The 17,684-nt window shown below is 42.8% G+C and overlaps 2 protein-coding genes across 6 annotated transcripts in view; both read right to left on the bottom strand.

Annotated features, from left to right (window-relative positions):
* LOC147463919 (uncharacterized) overlaps positions 1-13,225 on the bottom strand; it is a 30,752-nt gene extending 17,527 nt beyond the window's left edge. For all 3 annotated transcript variants that reach the window (XM_086491944.1, XM_086491943.1, XM_086491945.1), the window contains exon 1: positions 13,034-13,225. In XM_086491944.1, coding sequence (XP_086348070.1) covers positions 13,034-13,225 — 192 coding nt within the window. The remainder of the gene's footprint in view (positions 1-13,033) is intronic.
* A 38-nt stretch (positions 13,226-13,263) lies between these two features.
* Positions 13,264-14,697, bottom strand: CCB3 (cofactor assembly, complex C (B6F)). Of its 3 annotated transcripts, XM_086491938.1 has the most exons (3): positions 14,529-14,697; positions 14,077-14,127; positions 13,862-13,998 (listed from the first exon to the last, which is right to left on the bottom strand). In XM_086491938.1, the coding sequence occupies exons 1-3, from the start codon at positions 14,626-14,628 to the stop codon at positions 13,985-13,987; spliced, it is 165 nt and encodes a 54-aa protein (XP_086348064.1). In that variant the 5' UTR covers positions 14,629-14,697; the 3' UTR covers positions 13,862-13,984. The 3 variants fall into 3 exon arrangements, with proteins under 3 accessions (XP_086348060.1, XP_086348063.1, XP_086348064.1); XM_086491934.1 differs by having other exon boundaries at positions 13,264-14,127; positions 14,529-14,640; XM_086491937.1 differs by lacking the exon at positions 14,529-14,697 and adding an exon at positions 14,246-14,482 and having other exon boundaries at positions 13,264-14,127.
* Positions 14,698-17,684: the final 2,987 nt, after the last annotated feature.

Raw genomic sequence — 17,684 nt, 5'->3', positions numbered from 1 at the left:
TCCCTTAGTCCGTCAGAACCTTCGGATGTGCTACCATCTGTTTTCTTAGAATCATACGAAAGGGAGAGCCTTCCGTTCCTTTAATGAGAGAGTGCATTGGACACAAACAAAGTGAATGGACACTCTGAATGGAAGTGCATGAGACTGAGAGATAGAGCAGAGAATACGACACCAGAGACGTAAAACCCTCCTCCAAAGGCCCCACTCTCGTCGGCGAGAGTGGTCTACTTATGATTGCACAAACTTGTACAAACTGAATGCATGTGATTGATGCAAGTCTAGGCTATGTCGGCGATGACGACGGTGATGACGAGACCGACCTAAGGGCTGAAATCTGCAATCTTTTATCTGCCGTCCAAAAATGCTATGGGCTGAAATCTGCTACAAATCCAAAACGCTGGTTTTGAGGCTGCTTTCTGCCGATCTTTGTCGCTGAAAATCTGCAGGTCTTAGGGCTGAAAACTGCACTTCTTTAGGGCTGAAAATCACCTGCTGCAGTGGTCCAAAGGCTGAAATCTAAGGCTGTTCTTGCTAGGACCAAAAACGCTAGGCATGGGGACTTGATGCGATGGCAAGGGGCTGAAAATGCTAGGGTTTGCAAGCTGCCGGCGGTGATGCTAATGCTGAAAAACGCTAGGTGTTGAGTCCTTTTTGCTTGGAGGGGAGACCACCAAGTTCTTGCTTGAGAAGTTGCCTATTGAGCTTGGCTCCTGTTGCCTCTTTTGCCAATTACTGCTAGCTCAGGTTTGCTTATATACAAACTTACTCAATTTGCCCTACCTACTTTCCAACAAAAGTCACAAGTGAAAAATGTCAAAAATAGGGAAAATAGGTTAAATACACTGGAAAATTCCCCTGAGGGATTCTCATGGATTCTGATGGGAATGCTTATGATCATGCTGTGTGCAACCAGAGGATATGCATCTATACTAAGTATCTAGGCACGCACGGTCTGTGAACAGACTCACAAAAGTGCCAGATCACTTCTAAATCTAGACTGACTTGACTGACTAAACCCTTGTCATGCTGTAGCTTGTCCACGGACACACAAGGTTAAATGTGTCACGTGACATCCCCTCCTTTTCAAAGTGAGGTACTAGTACCGAACTGTATGGCGTCGAGGGAGATCGGCAATAGAATCCGGAATCCTGGAAGGGACTCTTCGCCGGCCCACTCTGATGTGTGGGTCGTGCGGTACTTGAACTTTATAAAAGTCTGCAATGCCTTCTTCTTTGGGCCGCGCCAAAAGCGACACAAAGTCTTCTGTGGCTCCTTCAATGCTTTAACTTCGTCGAGAGTCATGCTTCTTTCTTCTTCAAGAATCTCCATGGCTAAAAATTCCTGAAACCATTTCCAACACAAAACCATGAACGTACCTATTCCATGTAAAGTGAGTGGAAAAAATATTGTCTTCCTCAAAGACTGTGCATGCAATGTAGATGAACAAAGAGACAGAGTGCCAAACCGTTCACCACACACGCGCAAACAATGAGATCGAATCTTTCTCTTTTGATCTAAAGCAATCAACTGTGACAATTCACAACGGAAATGCCCATGCTTCGTGCTCATACTTTCATGTGCTCTTTCTACAACTGTGTCATGCCAAGGAAGAGACATGGAATGTGACTTCTTTGAATGCATACTTTTCATGAACAATCCAAATACATTCATGCTCATTCATGAGTGAAACGTGCTCAACGTACTATATGTCATGCCGAGGAAAAGGGATCACATAAAGACGCTGACGAAAATATAGGAAACGATCACGAATGAAACACTCGTACAATGCGTGTTGACTAATCATGCGAACACATAGTACTTCCTGTAAGGGTTCTTTGGACCTAGGTTCGAGAGCCAAGATCGGTTCTTCCTGAAGGGGTGCTTTGGACCTAGGCTCGAGAGCCAAGATCGATCCTTCGTGATTGATCGAATCTGCAACGAGATTAGCTTCGCTAGAAAAAGCATCAACTAACTCATCATCCTTGTGAACAATCACGTCATCTGCATGCAAATCATCATGCTTGTGAGAAATCACATCTTGATCATGCAAATCAGCATGCTCATCATTAACATCCAGATCATCATGCTTATCATTGTCATTCAAATTCTCATCATGTAAATCATGTGTGTCATGCTTTGGAGAAGAAGAGATTAAGAGAGTCTCCGTCTCCTGAATTTCTTGCATCTGTGCCTGCACTTGAGAAAAGAGTCGCAAGAACTCTTTCATGTGTCGATCGCTCTGTTCTTGTCTTGCTTTGGCTGCCTTTCTTTCTGTTTCTCTTTCTGCTTCTCTTTCTGCTTTTCTTTCTACGTGTCTGCGATCCATTTCTGCCATTCTTTCTACATTTCTTGCTTCGCACTCTAACTTCTTGTCCATAAACATCTGCTCCAACTCCTCCATAGACGTTAGTGCAATCCTTGGCGTAGATGGGGAGGGGGAGAGTCGGAAAAACCTCCTGGCGGGAAAAATTCTTCTTCGCCTCTCTCATGCTCATGACCTCTAAGCGAAGTATCCATTCCGCTTCGAGTGATGACCATCCACTGAAGTCGTGGGTTCTTGTGGTCTGGGGTTCTTAAGTTCACGAGGAACTTGGGTTCTTGGGGGTATTGGGTTCTTCAGGGTCTTGAGGTTCTTGGGATTCTTCTTTCGCTTGCAATCTGTGTTAGAGAAGGATCTTCTCTTCACCCGAGTTCTGCTCTTTTTCGCGGGTGCACCCCTTGGCGGCCTTGCGCTCACACCAAGGTTGCTTTTTCCCACCTCACGTCGATTGGCCGGCCGCTAAGTGCACGGTCTGCTCTCAATGAGTGAAAAGAGGCACAAGGGGAGGCTGGACAAGCCCTTCTTTCTTGGGTTTCTTGTCACTCTTCAAAAACACGATTAGAAATCGACACGCCCAAGAGGACTTGGGTTACGACCGCAACAAGCAAAATAAAATTATGTGGTTCTTGTGGTTCTTTCCTTGAGTGATACAGAACACTGCCAAAGCTCTAATACCAATGTAAGGTGCAGCGAAATGAATGTTTCAACTTTGCTCAAGATGAGTGCTCCGAACTGTGCTCAAAATTTCCTTTTACTTACGGAAGGGAGAGCCTTCCGTTCCTTTAATGAGAGAGTGCAATGGACACAAACAAAGTGAATGGACACTGTGAATGGAACTGCATGAGACTGAGAGATAGAGAAGAGAATACGACACCAGAGACGTTGTAAAACCCTCCTCCAAAGGCCCCACTTTCGTCGGCGAGAGTGGTCTACTTATGATTGCACAAATTGGTACAAACTGAATGCATGTGACTGATGGAAGTCTAGGCTATGTCGGTGATGGCGAGACCGACCCAAGGGCTGAAATCTGCAATCTTTTATCTGCTGTCCAAAAATGCTATGGGTTGAAGTCTGCTGCAAACCCAAAACGCTGGTTTTGAGGCTGCTTTCTGCCAATCTTTGTCGCTGAAAATCTGCAGGTCTTAGGGCTGAAAATCACCTGCTGCAATGGTCCAAAGGCTGAAATCTGAGGCTGTTCTTGCTAGGACCAAAAACGCTAGGCATGGGGACTTGATGCGATGGCAAGGGGCTGAAAACGCTAGGGTTTGCAGGCTGCCGGCGGTGATGCTAATGCTGAAAAACGCTAGGTGCTGAGTCCTTTTTGCTTGGAGGGGAGACCACCAAGTTCTTGCTTGAGAAGTTGCCTGTTGAGCTTGGCTCCTGTTGCCTCTTCTGCCAATTAGTGCTAGCCTAGGTTTGCTTATATACAAACTTACTCAATTTGCCCTTACCTACTTTCCAACAAAAGTCACTTAAAAATAATAAGTGAAAAATGTCAAAAATAGGGAAAATATGTTAAATACACTGAAAAATTCCCCTGAAGGATTCTGATGGATTCTGATGGGAATGCTTATGATCATGCTGTGTGCAACCAAAGGATATGCATCTATACTAAGTGTCTGGGCATGCACGGTCTGCAAACAGATTCACAAAAGTGCCAGATCACTTCTAAATCTAGACTGACTTGACTGACTGAACCCTTGTCGTGATGTAGCTTGTCCACGGACACATAGGGTTGGATGTGTCACATGACAATCCGGTTGCCCCAATTCATTATGTTCAATGGGAGACTCTTGCCCTGTTGAGGTGGATACTATCTTGTCCGTAGGATAAGTCAATGAGCCGGAATGCATTCCAAATCGTTCCTTAGCATGATGCATAAGTCTCTTTTAGCAAACCACAAGAAAACCGCTCAATCTGGTCTTTCAAAGTAATCTTCACAAACGAAGACACTAGCAAATAAGTCTCCCAAAATCCTTGGCAGCAGTCATGCCATGTATCTTTCTCAATCATTTGCAAATGATGCCAAGCCGTATGGCATCTGTTGCATATTCATTTGATATCCAAGTTTTTTGAATTTTAATCACATCGCGGGTCCTTCTCTGCGTCACTACAAAGTAGACCACCATGTTTGTACAGTTCCTTTCAAGTAAGATGCCGCCTTTCGCACCCTGGAATGTTTTGAGAACCGTCCTCCAGAGAAGGTGACTTGTACAAACTCAAGGGTTCAATGGGTGTCCTGGTGGCCTGAAAAATGTGTCAAACCTGACAACCTGACTCCCTTCCTTGAACTCCTTGGTTTTCTTGTTGATTTGGTCATTGTCAAAAGAGGACGAGCTCTTCTCCTCTGAACGGCTAGATGGCTTTCCATGCCTTTTAGACTTTTTCAAAAAGTCTACTTCAAAAGAATCTTGTCTTAGGTGCTAAGAAGTTTAAAACGTTCTTAGCATCCTCAAATACTTCAAATGACTGGCTCTCTCAGATTGCCCATCTGTCTGCGGGTGGAACGACGACAAGAACTGCAGTTGCGTGCCAATGTTCTCCCATATTGCCCTCCAAACAAACTAGTAAATTGGGGTTTGTGTCCGAAACAAGGGACTCAGACATGCCATATAACCGGAAAATCTGTGAGACAAACACTTCCTACCGTAAAGAAATTAGTCCGCTACTCAATCTGTTGATGACAGTCCAAATGTCATCATGCCCACATGGGGTCTTAGGGAGATCAAGGATGAAATCCATAGCAATGCTATCCCAGGGGCGGGTGGGAATGGGTAAAGGCTGTAAAGTCGATGTGCCTTATGCTTGTCAAACTTGACCTGTTGGCATAATAAACAACTGCGAACAAAGTCATCCACAACCTTTTTAAGACCTCGGCCAATAGAAGTAACACTCCATACCCTTCAAGGTGGTATCTATACCATGGTGGCGTGTAAAAGGTGGACAATGGCACTCTGTCACAACGTTTTTTCTCAAAGGTTGAGTAACACACAACATCGTTTTCCGCATCAGATAGCCATCCCGTATGGAATAGCCTGAAACTGTCTCCCCATTCTATATGTTGGAAATAAAAAAATTAACAAAGTCAGGATCCGTGGTGTATTGATCAACCATATCCTCGAACTTCTGTGATGAATCGCAGAAATAGCCAGAACCAAGGGCTTTCGAGACAATGCATCTGCCACTAGATTCTTCTGTCCCTGAACATGGACAATCTAGAAGTGAAACTGTGACAGGATGTTAGTTGTCACAAACTGCTGACGTGTCAAGTCATTGAAGAACGGAGCTACCGGCCGAGGGGCCTAAACCCTAGAAGAAGCAGAAGCAATAGAAGGATCTTACACTGGCCTGCTAACGTGGCAGAGTTGTACGGAATCCCGCATTTTACGCTGACATGCTAAGGTGGCAATTGTACGGACATCCCGGAAATTGCACTGACATGATGACGTGGCAACTTGTACGAATTTCCGCGATTTGCGTTGCTGACGTGGCAATTGTACAGATTTTCGTAAATCACGCTGGCAGCTTTTGAGCATTGCTTTTGGACCATATGCTTTTGAGTTTGAAGGCTTTTCATGTAAACTGCTTTTGGGACCTAGGGCCTTTAAATATGAGGCCATTGGCTCATTCTCTAGCATGCTTCTAGACGAAGGTGCAAAGGATGGAGTACCGGCTTGTACTGTGTTGATGCAATATAAAGAAATACTGAAAAGGGCGCCAAGGTTTGGGGCCAATACTCTCTGGGGTGGAATTCCGCCACTCCGTGTTGCGTGTGCTCTCTTTCAGTTTAGTTGTTATTGAAGTGCTAAAAGTTTGTTCAGACTGTTCTTTTCTATTGGCACGTGGTGCCCGTCTTGTGACATTAGCCCATCACATCTACTTTTCCGAAAGCTGCTTTTGTGACAAGGACTTTAAAGTCAACTCTGAGGTAGTGTCGCCACTGTGTAAGAGCATGGATCACTGTCAATAGCTCTTTTTCATACATCTGTGCTACCAATTCTGGCCGTGAAAACATCCTGCTTTCATAAGCAATGGAATGGCCTTCTTGCATCAAAACTACTCCAAGACTACCACAAGCATCACAATAGACTTCGAATGGCTTTTGCAAGTCTGACAAAGCCAACACTGGTCCGGTAGTCAAATTTTCTTTCAAAGTGTGAAAAACAGTCACCTATGTTGGTCCCCACGTAAAAAGGGACTCCTCTTTAAGTCAGTAAATGCAAAGGTGAAGCTATCTCTGTAAACTTTCGAATGAACCGCCAGTAGTAAGAGCAAAAGCCCAAAAAGCTTTGAACTTCATGAACAATCATTGAAACCAGTATTAAAACCAGAGTCAAACAATTCAAATCGGCACAAAAACAAGTTCAAAACAAATACCATCCATTTCAAACAAATTCCAAACAGGATCACCAAACAAGATCAAACAGAACTCAAACTTAAAAAGTAATCTCGACATCAATCGAGCTCGAAAAGTCGACTAACTTTCCATCTTGAAACCTGCACCAAAAATTAGGGTTAGGTTCCTTCCATGAGGTTGTAGCCGAGCACAGCGTGGTCCATCAGCTCTTGGACAGATAGTCTTTCTTTGGCGGCGATGGTAGTCCCAAGAGATAGCAATCACATCAAACCTCCAAGGTCATCTGCTCGTGAAGAGACATCTACTGAGAGATGAGAAATTTCAAGTTATAATCTGCTAGGGTTTCCATGGCAAGCATTTCAGAATACCCCCCTCTGCCAGAAGTTGCACTCCGAAGAAAGATGTCAGAAACCATATACCTTCAGGCAATTTTATTTTATTTTTGAAAGCTTGCCAAGTACTCGGAGTATGCTGCTTGGTAGCTGTAGACATCAACATCTGCATGGCACTGCTTCTGAGAAAAACAGTGACTTGAAACAAATCTGGATCCTTCTCTTGCAAGTGATCTTAATTGGCTTATGCCCTGTAAGACATGAGCGGTGAAGAAGGGAGCGCGCCCGATGCACGATGAAGTAAGGGTGGGAGTGGCTAATAAGTCCGGTATGGAGGCCGAAGACCGGGTTGGAGGCCGAAGATACCTCAAATAAAAATTCCAATAGCTCTGTCTGCTCTTTTGTAGGACCGGTATGCTTTCAAAAAAGCACACGCATGATGCTCTGATACCACTGTCACAAGGCGGGCACCACGTGCCAATAGAAAAGAACAGACTAACCAGACTTTTAGCACTTCAAATAACAACTGAACTGAAATAGAGAGAGACGACACGCGACATGGAGTGGCTAAATTCCACCCCAGAGAGTATTGGCCCCAAACCTTGGCGCCCGTTTCGGTATTTCTTTATATTGCATCAACACGGTACAAGTCGGTACTCCAGACTCTGCACCTTCTCCAGGAAGCATGCCAAAGAATGAGCCCTAGCCTCATATTTAAAGGCCCTTGGCCTAAAAAGCAGTTACAGTGAAAAGCCTTCAAAACTCAAAAGCTTATGGTCCAAAAAGCAATGCCAAAAGCTGCCAGTGCAATTTATGGAAATCCGTACAGCCTACCACATCATCATGTCGGCGCAATTTTCGAAAATCTGCCACGTCATCAGTTTTGGCGTGTGTCCGGATCCTGCTTTATTTTAATCCTTTATGTCGCTTGGGGCCCCATCGAACGGGGTCCCCATAAGTTGGTAGGACTTCTTCTTCTGTTACTTGTTCTTCTTAGGGTTTAGGCCCCTCGACCAGCATCTGCAAGTTGGCTCCATTCTTTAGGCTTTGACACGTCAGCATTTTGTGACAGAATCATTTAAAATCCAACTTGAATCGGTAGATGTGTCTACTTCCTTTAGCAGATTTTTCCAAGGTTCGTTTACGCTAGGTAAAATGGCTTTGAAACAATACATTTGGAAACCTCCGTCAGAGAGGTGTTACAAGAAGAGGCTATAAATCTAGGTTTTATAGGATTTTTATAGAGCTTCCAAGCGGTTTACAAAAATGGTAATTTAGGCTGGCACTTGAACAAAAGACTTACAAAAGTCTTAATATTTCAAGATAACCTCTTGCATCAAAAAATCACAATCGTTGTAAGTTTGAGAGTTTACTTCGTCTAACAAACATTCTAAATAGAACTTTTTGCACGTATCAACAAAGTTATTAGAGCACTTATCTACGTACGAGATTACAAAATCACAATAAAACTTCATAAGAGCATCACGATCAGAAGAAAATAAGCTATTCCTTCTTGAAGAAACGATCCTAGAGCAAGATGCTAAATTCAAAGAAGCTTTCTTGAGGATTACACTCTACCAATGCGTAAAAACACCTTGAACTACTAAAGACTCCTCAAACTTTACTACGAAACTAGAAATTCCTCTCTATGACTTTGAGAAGGCAAGAGTCATCCGAGAAAAGGAGCCTATATTTTAAAACTCTAGAGAAAAGGTCTTTCAAGGAATCAAAAGGAAGAATAGAACAATCGCCAGTCACTGCATGACTCAAATTTCCATTTATGTAAGAAGAAAAGGCAGCTTTATTACAAGGGCAATCAATACTTGAGATTGTTAGCCTTTCTTGCTTTTTAAAATTATGTCCAATGTCACCATAGTTGAAAGCTTTTTGTCCTAAAGTTTTCACATATTTGAAAGCTACGACGGGATGGTTCCATACCTTTCTCACACAAGGAGAGAGAGCATCCACAGCTTCTTGAGATCTCAAAATAGAGCTTAATCCAATCTTTTCTAAGTCAGGGAAGGTAAAGATAGTTATCAACAAATCTTTCTTTCCAATTGAGGGATTTTTCAGACTAGACATTTGGACTTCAAAAACTTACCTAATAGTGCTCGAAGTTGAGTACTATGAGACTTTCTTAACTCCAAATCTTCATGAGAGTAGTTCTCAAGGGTATACAAGAGCTAGGATCCTTTTATTATACCTTTCAGATAATTTATAAGAAAAAGAACCCATCTCCATGACTTTAGATAGGTAAATCAATCTCCCTATATGCAAAAACTCTGGTTAGAAGGGCCATCACTCCCAATTCTAGAGATAGAAGCCTTATAGAGACCTTCCATAAGAAATAGTGTTGTTCAAGATAACTGGATTCATTCGAGGCATAGGTTTCTTGTGGTAAAATGTCTTATTTTTACGTAAAGAAGACTTCCCTTCCAAGTTGAAACCTTGAGGGAAAAAGGTATGCAAAGTTCTCATCCAAAACAGCTATCAAGACCACGCTGATTTATAAAACTCTCTAGAGTTTCTAAAATTACCCTCTATGTGCTCAATAGGAAAACAACACAAAGACTCAAAGCCATGTTTTGCTATTGCCACATACAAGGGTTTCACACTTTTACGTAAGGTGCTTTTACTTTAAACTTTTCTCACTTCTCTTACGTGTTCCTGACAATGGATAAAAGTTGTTAGAAAGGTTTGGCCAACATACATCATAGAACTATCATGAATACTATAAATTGCATAAATAACTTGAGAGGTATCAACCGGACTTAAAGGATGACCTACCATAAGATGTTTTTTCTTAAACGTCTCAAACGATTGAGAGCTTTTGTGTAAGAACTTGTGTAATGAGTACTAACTGAGACATTCTTGAAAGAAGCCCAACGAATAGGGCCATCACCAGAAACAGGCAAATTCTTCAAATTAAGCTTAGCTAAAAACTTAAATCGTTCTTGAGACAAATTGTGACTACTTCTAGCTACTGAAAAGAAAGAAGGTTCAAAAAGACGTACCTGAGAGTCATCAACATTGCTGGTTGAAGCCAAGGAAGAAGTAAAAAAATCTTTCATTTTTGTAGTAAGGTGAATATTTCAAATCAACATCCGCCTCAAGGCTAAAGGTCCCAAGGTTAGATTGGTGCTAACCATGTCACAAATTGTTGACGTGTCAAGCCACTAAAGAACGGAGCCAATCTGTAGATCCCAGCCGAGAGGCCTAAACCTTAGAAGCAGTGGAAGCAGCAGAAGAAGTTTTACCAACTTACAAAGTCTTACAGGGTAGCCTAGCATCTTTTCTTCGTCGAAAAACTTTATGAAGAACCGACCAATACTTGTCAACATAAGTCGTGAATTTCTCATGTTCCCTTCTGAGCGAGCCAGTCCTATTCCTTCCGTATATACTTCTTAAAATCAGGCAAAAGGAATTGTTCATGAAATTTAGAATTGAAACGAGTCCACGTTCTAGCTTGGGTACCTTCTAGAATCTTGGCTAACCACTAGTTGCTTGATGTCTCCTTGAGATACATCCCAACATGGCACAACTCGGATTTTTCAGTAAAATTCAAAAGCAATTTTCAAACTATCTGATAAAAGATAGTACCTTGGAGATGTCTCTCCGTCCAGTGTAACTGTCAAACTTGTCATCCTTGTCATCCCGCATCTTGTGGTGACACTTGCAATTATCCTTCTTGGATTTGGGCTTCTATTTAGTATTAGTAGGGAAGTAGTAGGCGTTCTCTTCTTGGAAGAAGGCTTAGATACTATGTGAGAAGTGGTAGTAATATAATCAAGAGAGTATGATGGAGAAGACATAGAGACATCCTTGCTTTCATTAAGCAAAGAAAGTTCTTTTTTCAGGCCCTTGCTCTTGTTTGTTCCGATCCGGGGATCCTTGTGTGCTTCGGCACCTCTTTCTGCGTTTTCCTCTTGCGGGTCGTTACCAGCAGCAAAATTCTCCTGATGCCCATCAGCATCTATTCCTTGCGGCTTCTTGAATCCGTCCAAAACGTTCTGGACAGCCAACAACGTGAAAAGCTGTTGCAATTCAGTGAGTTGAACTCGTACTTGCTGAAGTTCGTCTTCAGCGGTCCTCCCGTGGCTCGCCATGGTTCTTCGCGTTCATTCTTCGAATTGTCCTCCTTCGCAAAAAAAGAGAGGCGACCGAGCTTTGATATCACTGTCACAAACGGGAGCGCACACGAATAATCAATAAGCTGAAAATAAATAGACTTTCAACCAAAAGAGACAAGGAACCAGAAGATGTGTTGGTTCCCCCCTTAAAGAGAATCTTTATTAGGGAGAATCTTTTTACAAGCACAAGAACCGGAGAAACCCCTCTGTTCTATTTCATAGACTTGATGGTCATTTCCTTCCTGTGAGGGAAATTCCGAGAGGCAAGCTCTCAATTCCTTGTCCATTTGAACTCAGAGTAAAAACTGCACACCCTTTCCGATTCCATTCCCAGAATCCCCGAGCGTAGGCCGAAGCCTCTTCGGTCCTTCTCCACATGGAGTACCTGTAAAAAGCACAAACACAAAAACAACAACTCATAAAGTGTATTCACAAGTTTACCTGTCGCTCCAAGTACGGAAAAACGACCTCCGCACTTTGTCTTCTCGCGTTTGCTTGCATCTTCCCGACGGCAGAGTCCCCTTCAAGTAGCGCTAGCAATTTTTTGTGTCTAGAGAGACCGAGCGTTGGCTATTTTTATAGGCCTTGGGGCCTGCAGGAATAGTGGAAGGGATAGGCAGTTTTCTCCCCAGTGGCCAGAATAGGTTGAGAGAGAGAGAGAGAGAGAGGGCTGGCGGCAGATTTAGAGAAAGGAGAGAGTGATCGTTGCACATTGTTTTCAACCGTAAGAGACCAGCGCTGGTATTTTTAATAAGCTTTGCTTTTTTTATTAAGAGGCTGCCCACTTATTAAGTGGACGACCGGTCACTTAATACGAAAATGTGAACCTCTTCCAAACTCAATAGAAAAATCTACGAGCTAATAACGGATGCTACACAACACTTCCTAGGCCTCATGCACAGATACAATGTAGACATAGATTTCCTCACAAGAAAGCATCTACTTTCCCAGAAAGCACTTAGAATATACCGCTTGTTTTTTTGAAAAAAATTCTGAGAATCCATCATTATTCTTGTGCCAGCATCTTTACGCGTGTTCCTCTATCCAGTTCGGATTTCCTCCCAGACCAATGGAATAATCCCTATCCAATGCTCTCGTACCCATCGTGTGACGCATCGGGAGTACCCATTTCCTGGTCTCTCCCACCGAACTTACGAAACAACTCCTTTACGATGCTTAATGTCACCCATCATGAGACATCAGAGTTGTCCGTTCTTGATGGCTTTTATCAATTCCAATAGATCTACAATTCCTAACTTTTACAATTCAAGTGCATAAATTTGAATATCCTAATTTTCAATAAACAGAAATTACTTAGAAAAATAAGAACTCGGTCCATTTAGCAACAGGAGCGTAGATACAAATCACACCTACCAAAGAGTCATCAATCTCTAGAGTAATCCACATCACTCTACCATGTACCAATGTATCATGGTCACATACACAATGTCGCCAACGGGGTCCCACATAAATGCATACATCACCAATAAAATACTCCTAGCATGTCACAGTTTCCCAAAATGTATGAGAATCCCCACGTAACAACTTGCCGCATCTACGATAATTGTCCATATATAGCTTGTGCTCTTGCACAAGAAGTATATCCATACCTCAATCTACATGAGGACGCCGCTAGAAAACTAATCTTACTGGTCAAAAATAATCCTTGCAAAAAAAAAAAAAATCTTAAACGATTTTCTACAAAAAAAATGCACCCCCATTACTCTATCGTCATGGTGATATGCATACCAAATTGTAACGTATAAATAAAATACAAACTACTTTTCAACCTCCACTTTGAGAAGATAGTTGAGAGTGAGGCTGTAGTAATGGGCAAAAACGAAGATGGAACAACACTGTTTCGTTAAACTTGCAGCTCACAAGCGAGAAATACCTGCATTAGGCAACTGCTCTTGCTTGCTTCAAGCCGGACGATCTTCAAAATTCTTAGTGGCTGTGTAGATGCACAATCAAGTTTCAATCTCCGACAAAACATACTGTCAAAATACGCTTCCTTCATGAATGCTTCTTTCCTTGAAGCTGGACTGCTGGGATTGAAGGCAATAGAAAGCTTTTGGATGGCCATCTCTTAAATACATTAATATTCTTGTGACATTGCTTAGCTTTCTAAACATTCAAAACAACGTGGCAACTTCCTGCTGTTATAGTTCCATTGCAAACAACAAAGCAAATCAAAGGTGATGTGAGACAACTGCGTTGGTGCAATACAAAAAAAAACAGAAAAATAATGCCTAGCATGGTTACTGAAGTTGCCCTTGTTGCTGAGACAACAGTACAAGAAGCCCTTGCTGTCCCAAGAGGATCTCATTGAGGAAACTAATGATAGCAACCCAAATTATAGGTGAGATATCCACCCCTCCAACAGGAGGCACAAGCCTTCTTGTGGGTTCTAGGACAGGTTCAGTTGGTGCAAACGCGATTATGTAAGGGAGCTTGTCCACCGGGAGTTGGGGATACCATGACATTACAATTCTGATAATGAAGAGAAAGTTGAGGGATGCGAAGACTGGACCAAGTACGCGTATCAAAAGAGTGGCCAGATCTGGATCGAGGTCTGCCAACGGCAAGAACTTCATCATTTGAGATGATGATAAACCATCTAATCCGAGAGCTGTTGCGAGTGGCGGTACAGCAAAGTTGGCGAGCAGCACTGGTGCTGAAATAAGTAACATCCTTTTGAATGATGAGCCGAGCTCCTGTACTACAACAGGTGAGGTTGTTTGGAGCTTAGTAATCTGTTCACTCTCCGAAGGTGCAACTCTGTTTCCATTGCAAGATGTATTTCTGTATAATGTGATGACTTTGTTGGCTGCTCCAGAAAATGCTAATGGTGACAATCTGAAATAAGAGAGCGGAACGTGAGTGGCGAGGTTGGAATGACGAGGGCAAGTCCCTGACATAAACCCCATCACACACCACTAAATCCAATCTCGAAACACGCAAGCGTCAAACTGAGATTTCCTTGTCCTGGAAATCAAAGTTCAGATAGATAAGTTACCCATAATCACAATAACAGGGAGCGGAATAGTATGAATTGCCATTCCTATGATTACATACTTTATAGTATCACATAAAAAGCACTCACAAACAGCAGACAATCCTCCTTGAAATCTTGGTGCGTAGCACACGCAAACAAAAAGCACCCACAAACGGGAGACGACCCTCTTCAAAATGTTAGTAACGAATGCAGCAGACACTGGCAAAATCAACACTAAGACTGGTGAAACGATTAGCTACAGGCATCCATTTATCACGTCAAGCACCGCCACCATGCACGATACACATTTCTAATTGACACTCTCTCTCTCTCTCTCTCTCTCTCTCTCTCTCTCTCTGCATGCATTCTGAAGTATAGCTGATGATGTTACCTGCACAGTGAGGAATGGTGGCAAAAGCAACGAGTGATCGAACTCGACGCTTGTGCATTATGTTCGCTAAGGGGCAAAAATAAGGGCTATTGGGCTCCATTTCTTGTTGGTTAGGTGGATAACGTGGCTAGGGATCCTGCTAGGTTCTTAAGCTTTATAAGGACGTTAAGTTGCATCTGTGATTTTCATTTGGTTATAGTGGTGGTTCTTCTCTGGTTACGGCTCCTCGAGAAATACCCTTGCCAATGATGATAGTCTCCCCCCTATCTGAGCTTCGATATGAAGCTCTTCGAGGTGGCTTCTAAATTGTAGGGTTTGCTTCTTGGCCTTGTGGCTTTTGGAGTTTTAATCATTCATATGCTTCTTCGCCCTATCAAATTGTGTGTTTGCATTAGTAAATTTGCTCTTAGGTGTCTCGCAAGATTTGCACGTACGTATTGTGCTCGTAGACTCCACAATTCTGTAGGTCATGGTTTGCTTGTCACTCAAAAACAAATTCCCTTGCCTGTTTGTTGACGGTCATGTCATTTGCATTGTTTGGATTGTGTGTAGTTCAATGAACACCACCAATTTACTGCAAACCGGTGCAAATCTAGATGCTTTGCCCTCCTTTTGCATGTTGCTTGCAGTTTGGTGTCCTCACCTTTTGATTGCAACTTGCACGTCATTTCGTTTACATTATGTGAGTGTGTGGGTTAGAGATTGTAGTATCTAAGAGTGCCAGGTCAGTGGACACATGATGTGAAAGGGCGCAGCCCTAGATGCCTTGCATGCCCGTTTAACGTTGTTTGCAACTTGTTGTCCTACATGTTCCATCTTTTATGAAGCAATGAGCACATGACCTAGTGTTTTCTCGGGTGTGAACTTTGCTTTCATAATGTAGGTTTAAAGGGTTGGGTGTTCCAAATCTTGATGGGACTCGAGGGTTACCTATGCATGAGGATGATATCGTGCCTCTGTGAAGCAATGCTTTTGCTTTGAGAGAAAGTTATTAATGCATAGGAGTCGAATACTATCCACGTGGGGCTTGTGTGAAGTTTTTCTCACATGGATTTATTGCGCTGTGTTCATCGATCCTCGTATGGGTTGTCGATGGTGTATTGATTCCCTAATCGTCGTCGAACAATCAACCAAGGCCAATATAGTCTTGATGGGAATATTTCAACGCAGGCCATCCTCGATACCTTGTTGTTCACCAGGACATCGCAAATCTTGTGGTGTGTTCATCGATTCTCGTATGGGTTGTCGATGGTGTATTGATTCCCTAATAGTTGTCGAACAATCATTCCAACCAAGGCCAATATAGTCTTGATGGGAATACTTCAATGCAGGCTAGCCTCGATACCTTGTTGTTCACCAGGACATCTCAAATCTTGTGGAACATTGAGCGAAGCTTTCTCCTCTAGAGGTATCTTGTGTAAATAGTTAGGTTTTATCATGGTTACAGAATTGGATAGCTCTCAAACAACATGCTGCTCTATATTCTAGTTGGAACTGCTTATCTATGTTACCATATACATGTGGTAGTGATGTGTGTGAACACACTAGGACCGCCAGGGCATTTTTTCCCTCTTTAGGAGGTTTTTTCCCCCGAGCATTGTATATACGCCCATCACTCTAGGGCTATCAATTTTTCCATTGCACACTAAGTAATACACTCTCTATTGTGTGCCTTGAGCTTCCTTCATCTTCTCCAAGCTGTGTGCGTTTCTCTGCAACCCTAATTCCAACAATTGGTATCAGAGCAGGTTGCACCCTCCCGAGCTTAGTCGCCAGCTGCTCCAGTACACTCCTGCTCACTTTCTCCGATTTCAGTGAGCTTTGGCGAGCATTCACAGGTCGACAAATATTTCCAGAGAGCTCGTAGAGCATGGTCTGCTCAGATTTTTGATTTGGGCTAATTTCGGCCTCCGTTTCCACTATAAGCAGTACTGCACATGCTATTTCGTCATTTTGTATAGAATTTCTGTCAGTGCCGTTTTCTGCATAACAGGTCCTTATAGTCTTCTATGGTTTGTGTTATATAGCACGTGTTGTTCCCGCTCCATTTCTCCTATTTTCGGGCAGTTTCACATCAGGTGCAGCATTTACCATGGCTGACAACAACGACACAGACGTGTTCAAGATGTTTGCTGCTGAGGACAGGTTGGATGGGGACAACTACCCTATGTGGGCTTATATGATGCAACATGTTCTTGTGTCAAAGGGCGTCTGGAACATTGTGCAGGGCATTGATGTACATCCTGGTTCTGAGGATGTAGGCGATGTTGAGGATGTTGCAGGTCTTGCTGCAAGGATTGCTGCTGTTAGAGTTGTTTTGCCTACGGTAGAACAAGCTCGTTGGGATGTAAAGGATGCGCAAGCTCATGCATTGATTGCGTTGTCTGTGAAGCGCACCATTGTTCCTCACATCCGTTCAGCAAAATCTGCAAAACAGGCTTGGGATATTCTAGCAAGTCTTTATGCAAGCCGCAATGAGGCTAAAATTGCTTTGTTGCGTGTAATGGAATTAGCCTATTCAACTTGAGAATAGCGGAAATTAATGAGAATACTTTCGAGAAATAACTTTGTGAGCATAGCGGGTAGACATAATTGAAGATAGCAACATAATCATAGCAATTAGTTAACTTGGCATAGACAATACTTTTGCAAGAGAGAGAGTTTAGAGAACATGACAACAGTTGAGGACCGGATTTATGTGGAGCCGGTCCCCCCTCCAATAGGCATTTGTATTATGATTTCTCCCATTAAGAGAGACTTGTTACAATACATTCTTTGTGTTCCTTGTGACCTAGGTGATGCAATGAAGATGGAAAGCTTCATGCATCACAATCATAGCATAACATGAACTTGAAGAAAGCTTTAATTGTCCCAAGCCTCAGTTCCAAGACCTCAAACACCTTCGAAGGTGGAGAGAGCTAGCAGGGAATGAGGGTAGGGAAGAGGAAGAAGAAACATTTCATAGGAGAAAGAACTAGTTCCTCACTTATCATACTCTTGTTGCTAGCATACATAATAGCATAGTAATGAAGAAGAAGGAGATGTCTAGCTTAAGCATTGAAGCATGGCTCTTGGTTGGATTTGCACTCCATAGCCAAGAGTGTTGGTGTAGGCTCTCAACCTCTACTTGCTTGGAGAAGGAGAGGGAGCTCTTGC

This window comes from Adiantum capillus-veneris, chromosome 2, assembly GCF_014529385.1.
Source record: "Adiantum capillus-veneris isolate H3 chromosome 2, ASM1452938v2, whole genome shotgun sequence".
NCBI lineage: Eukaryota > Viridiplantae > Streptophyta > Polypodiopsida > Polypodiales > Pteridaceae > Adiantum > Adiantum capillus-veneris.
The sequence above is the reverse complement of the archived record's forward strand: the minus strand, read 5'-3'. Positions and strand labels throughout refer to the sequence as shown.

What these genes read in the sequence shown, in the direction of transcription:
- CCB3 (XM_086491934.1), bottom strand. Translation starts at nt 14,069, where the DNA reads ATGGGGTTTATGTCAGGGACTTGCCCTCGTCATTCCAACCTCGCCACT.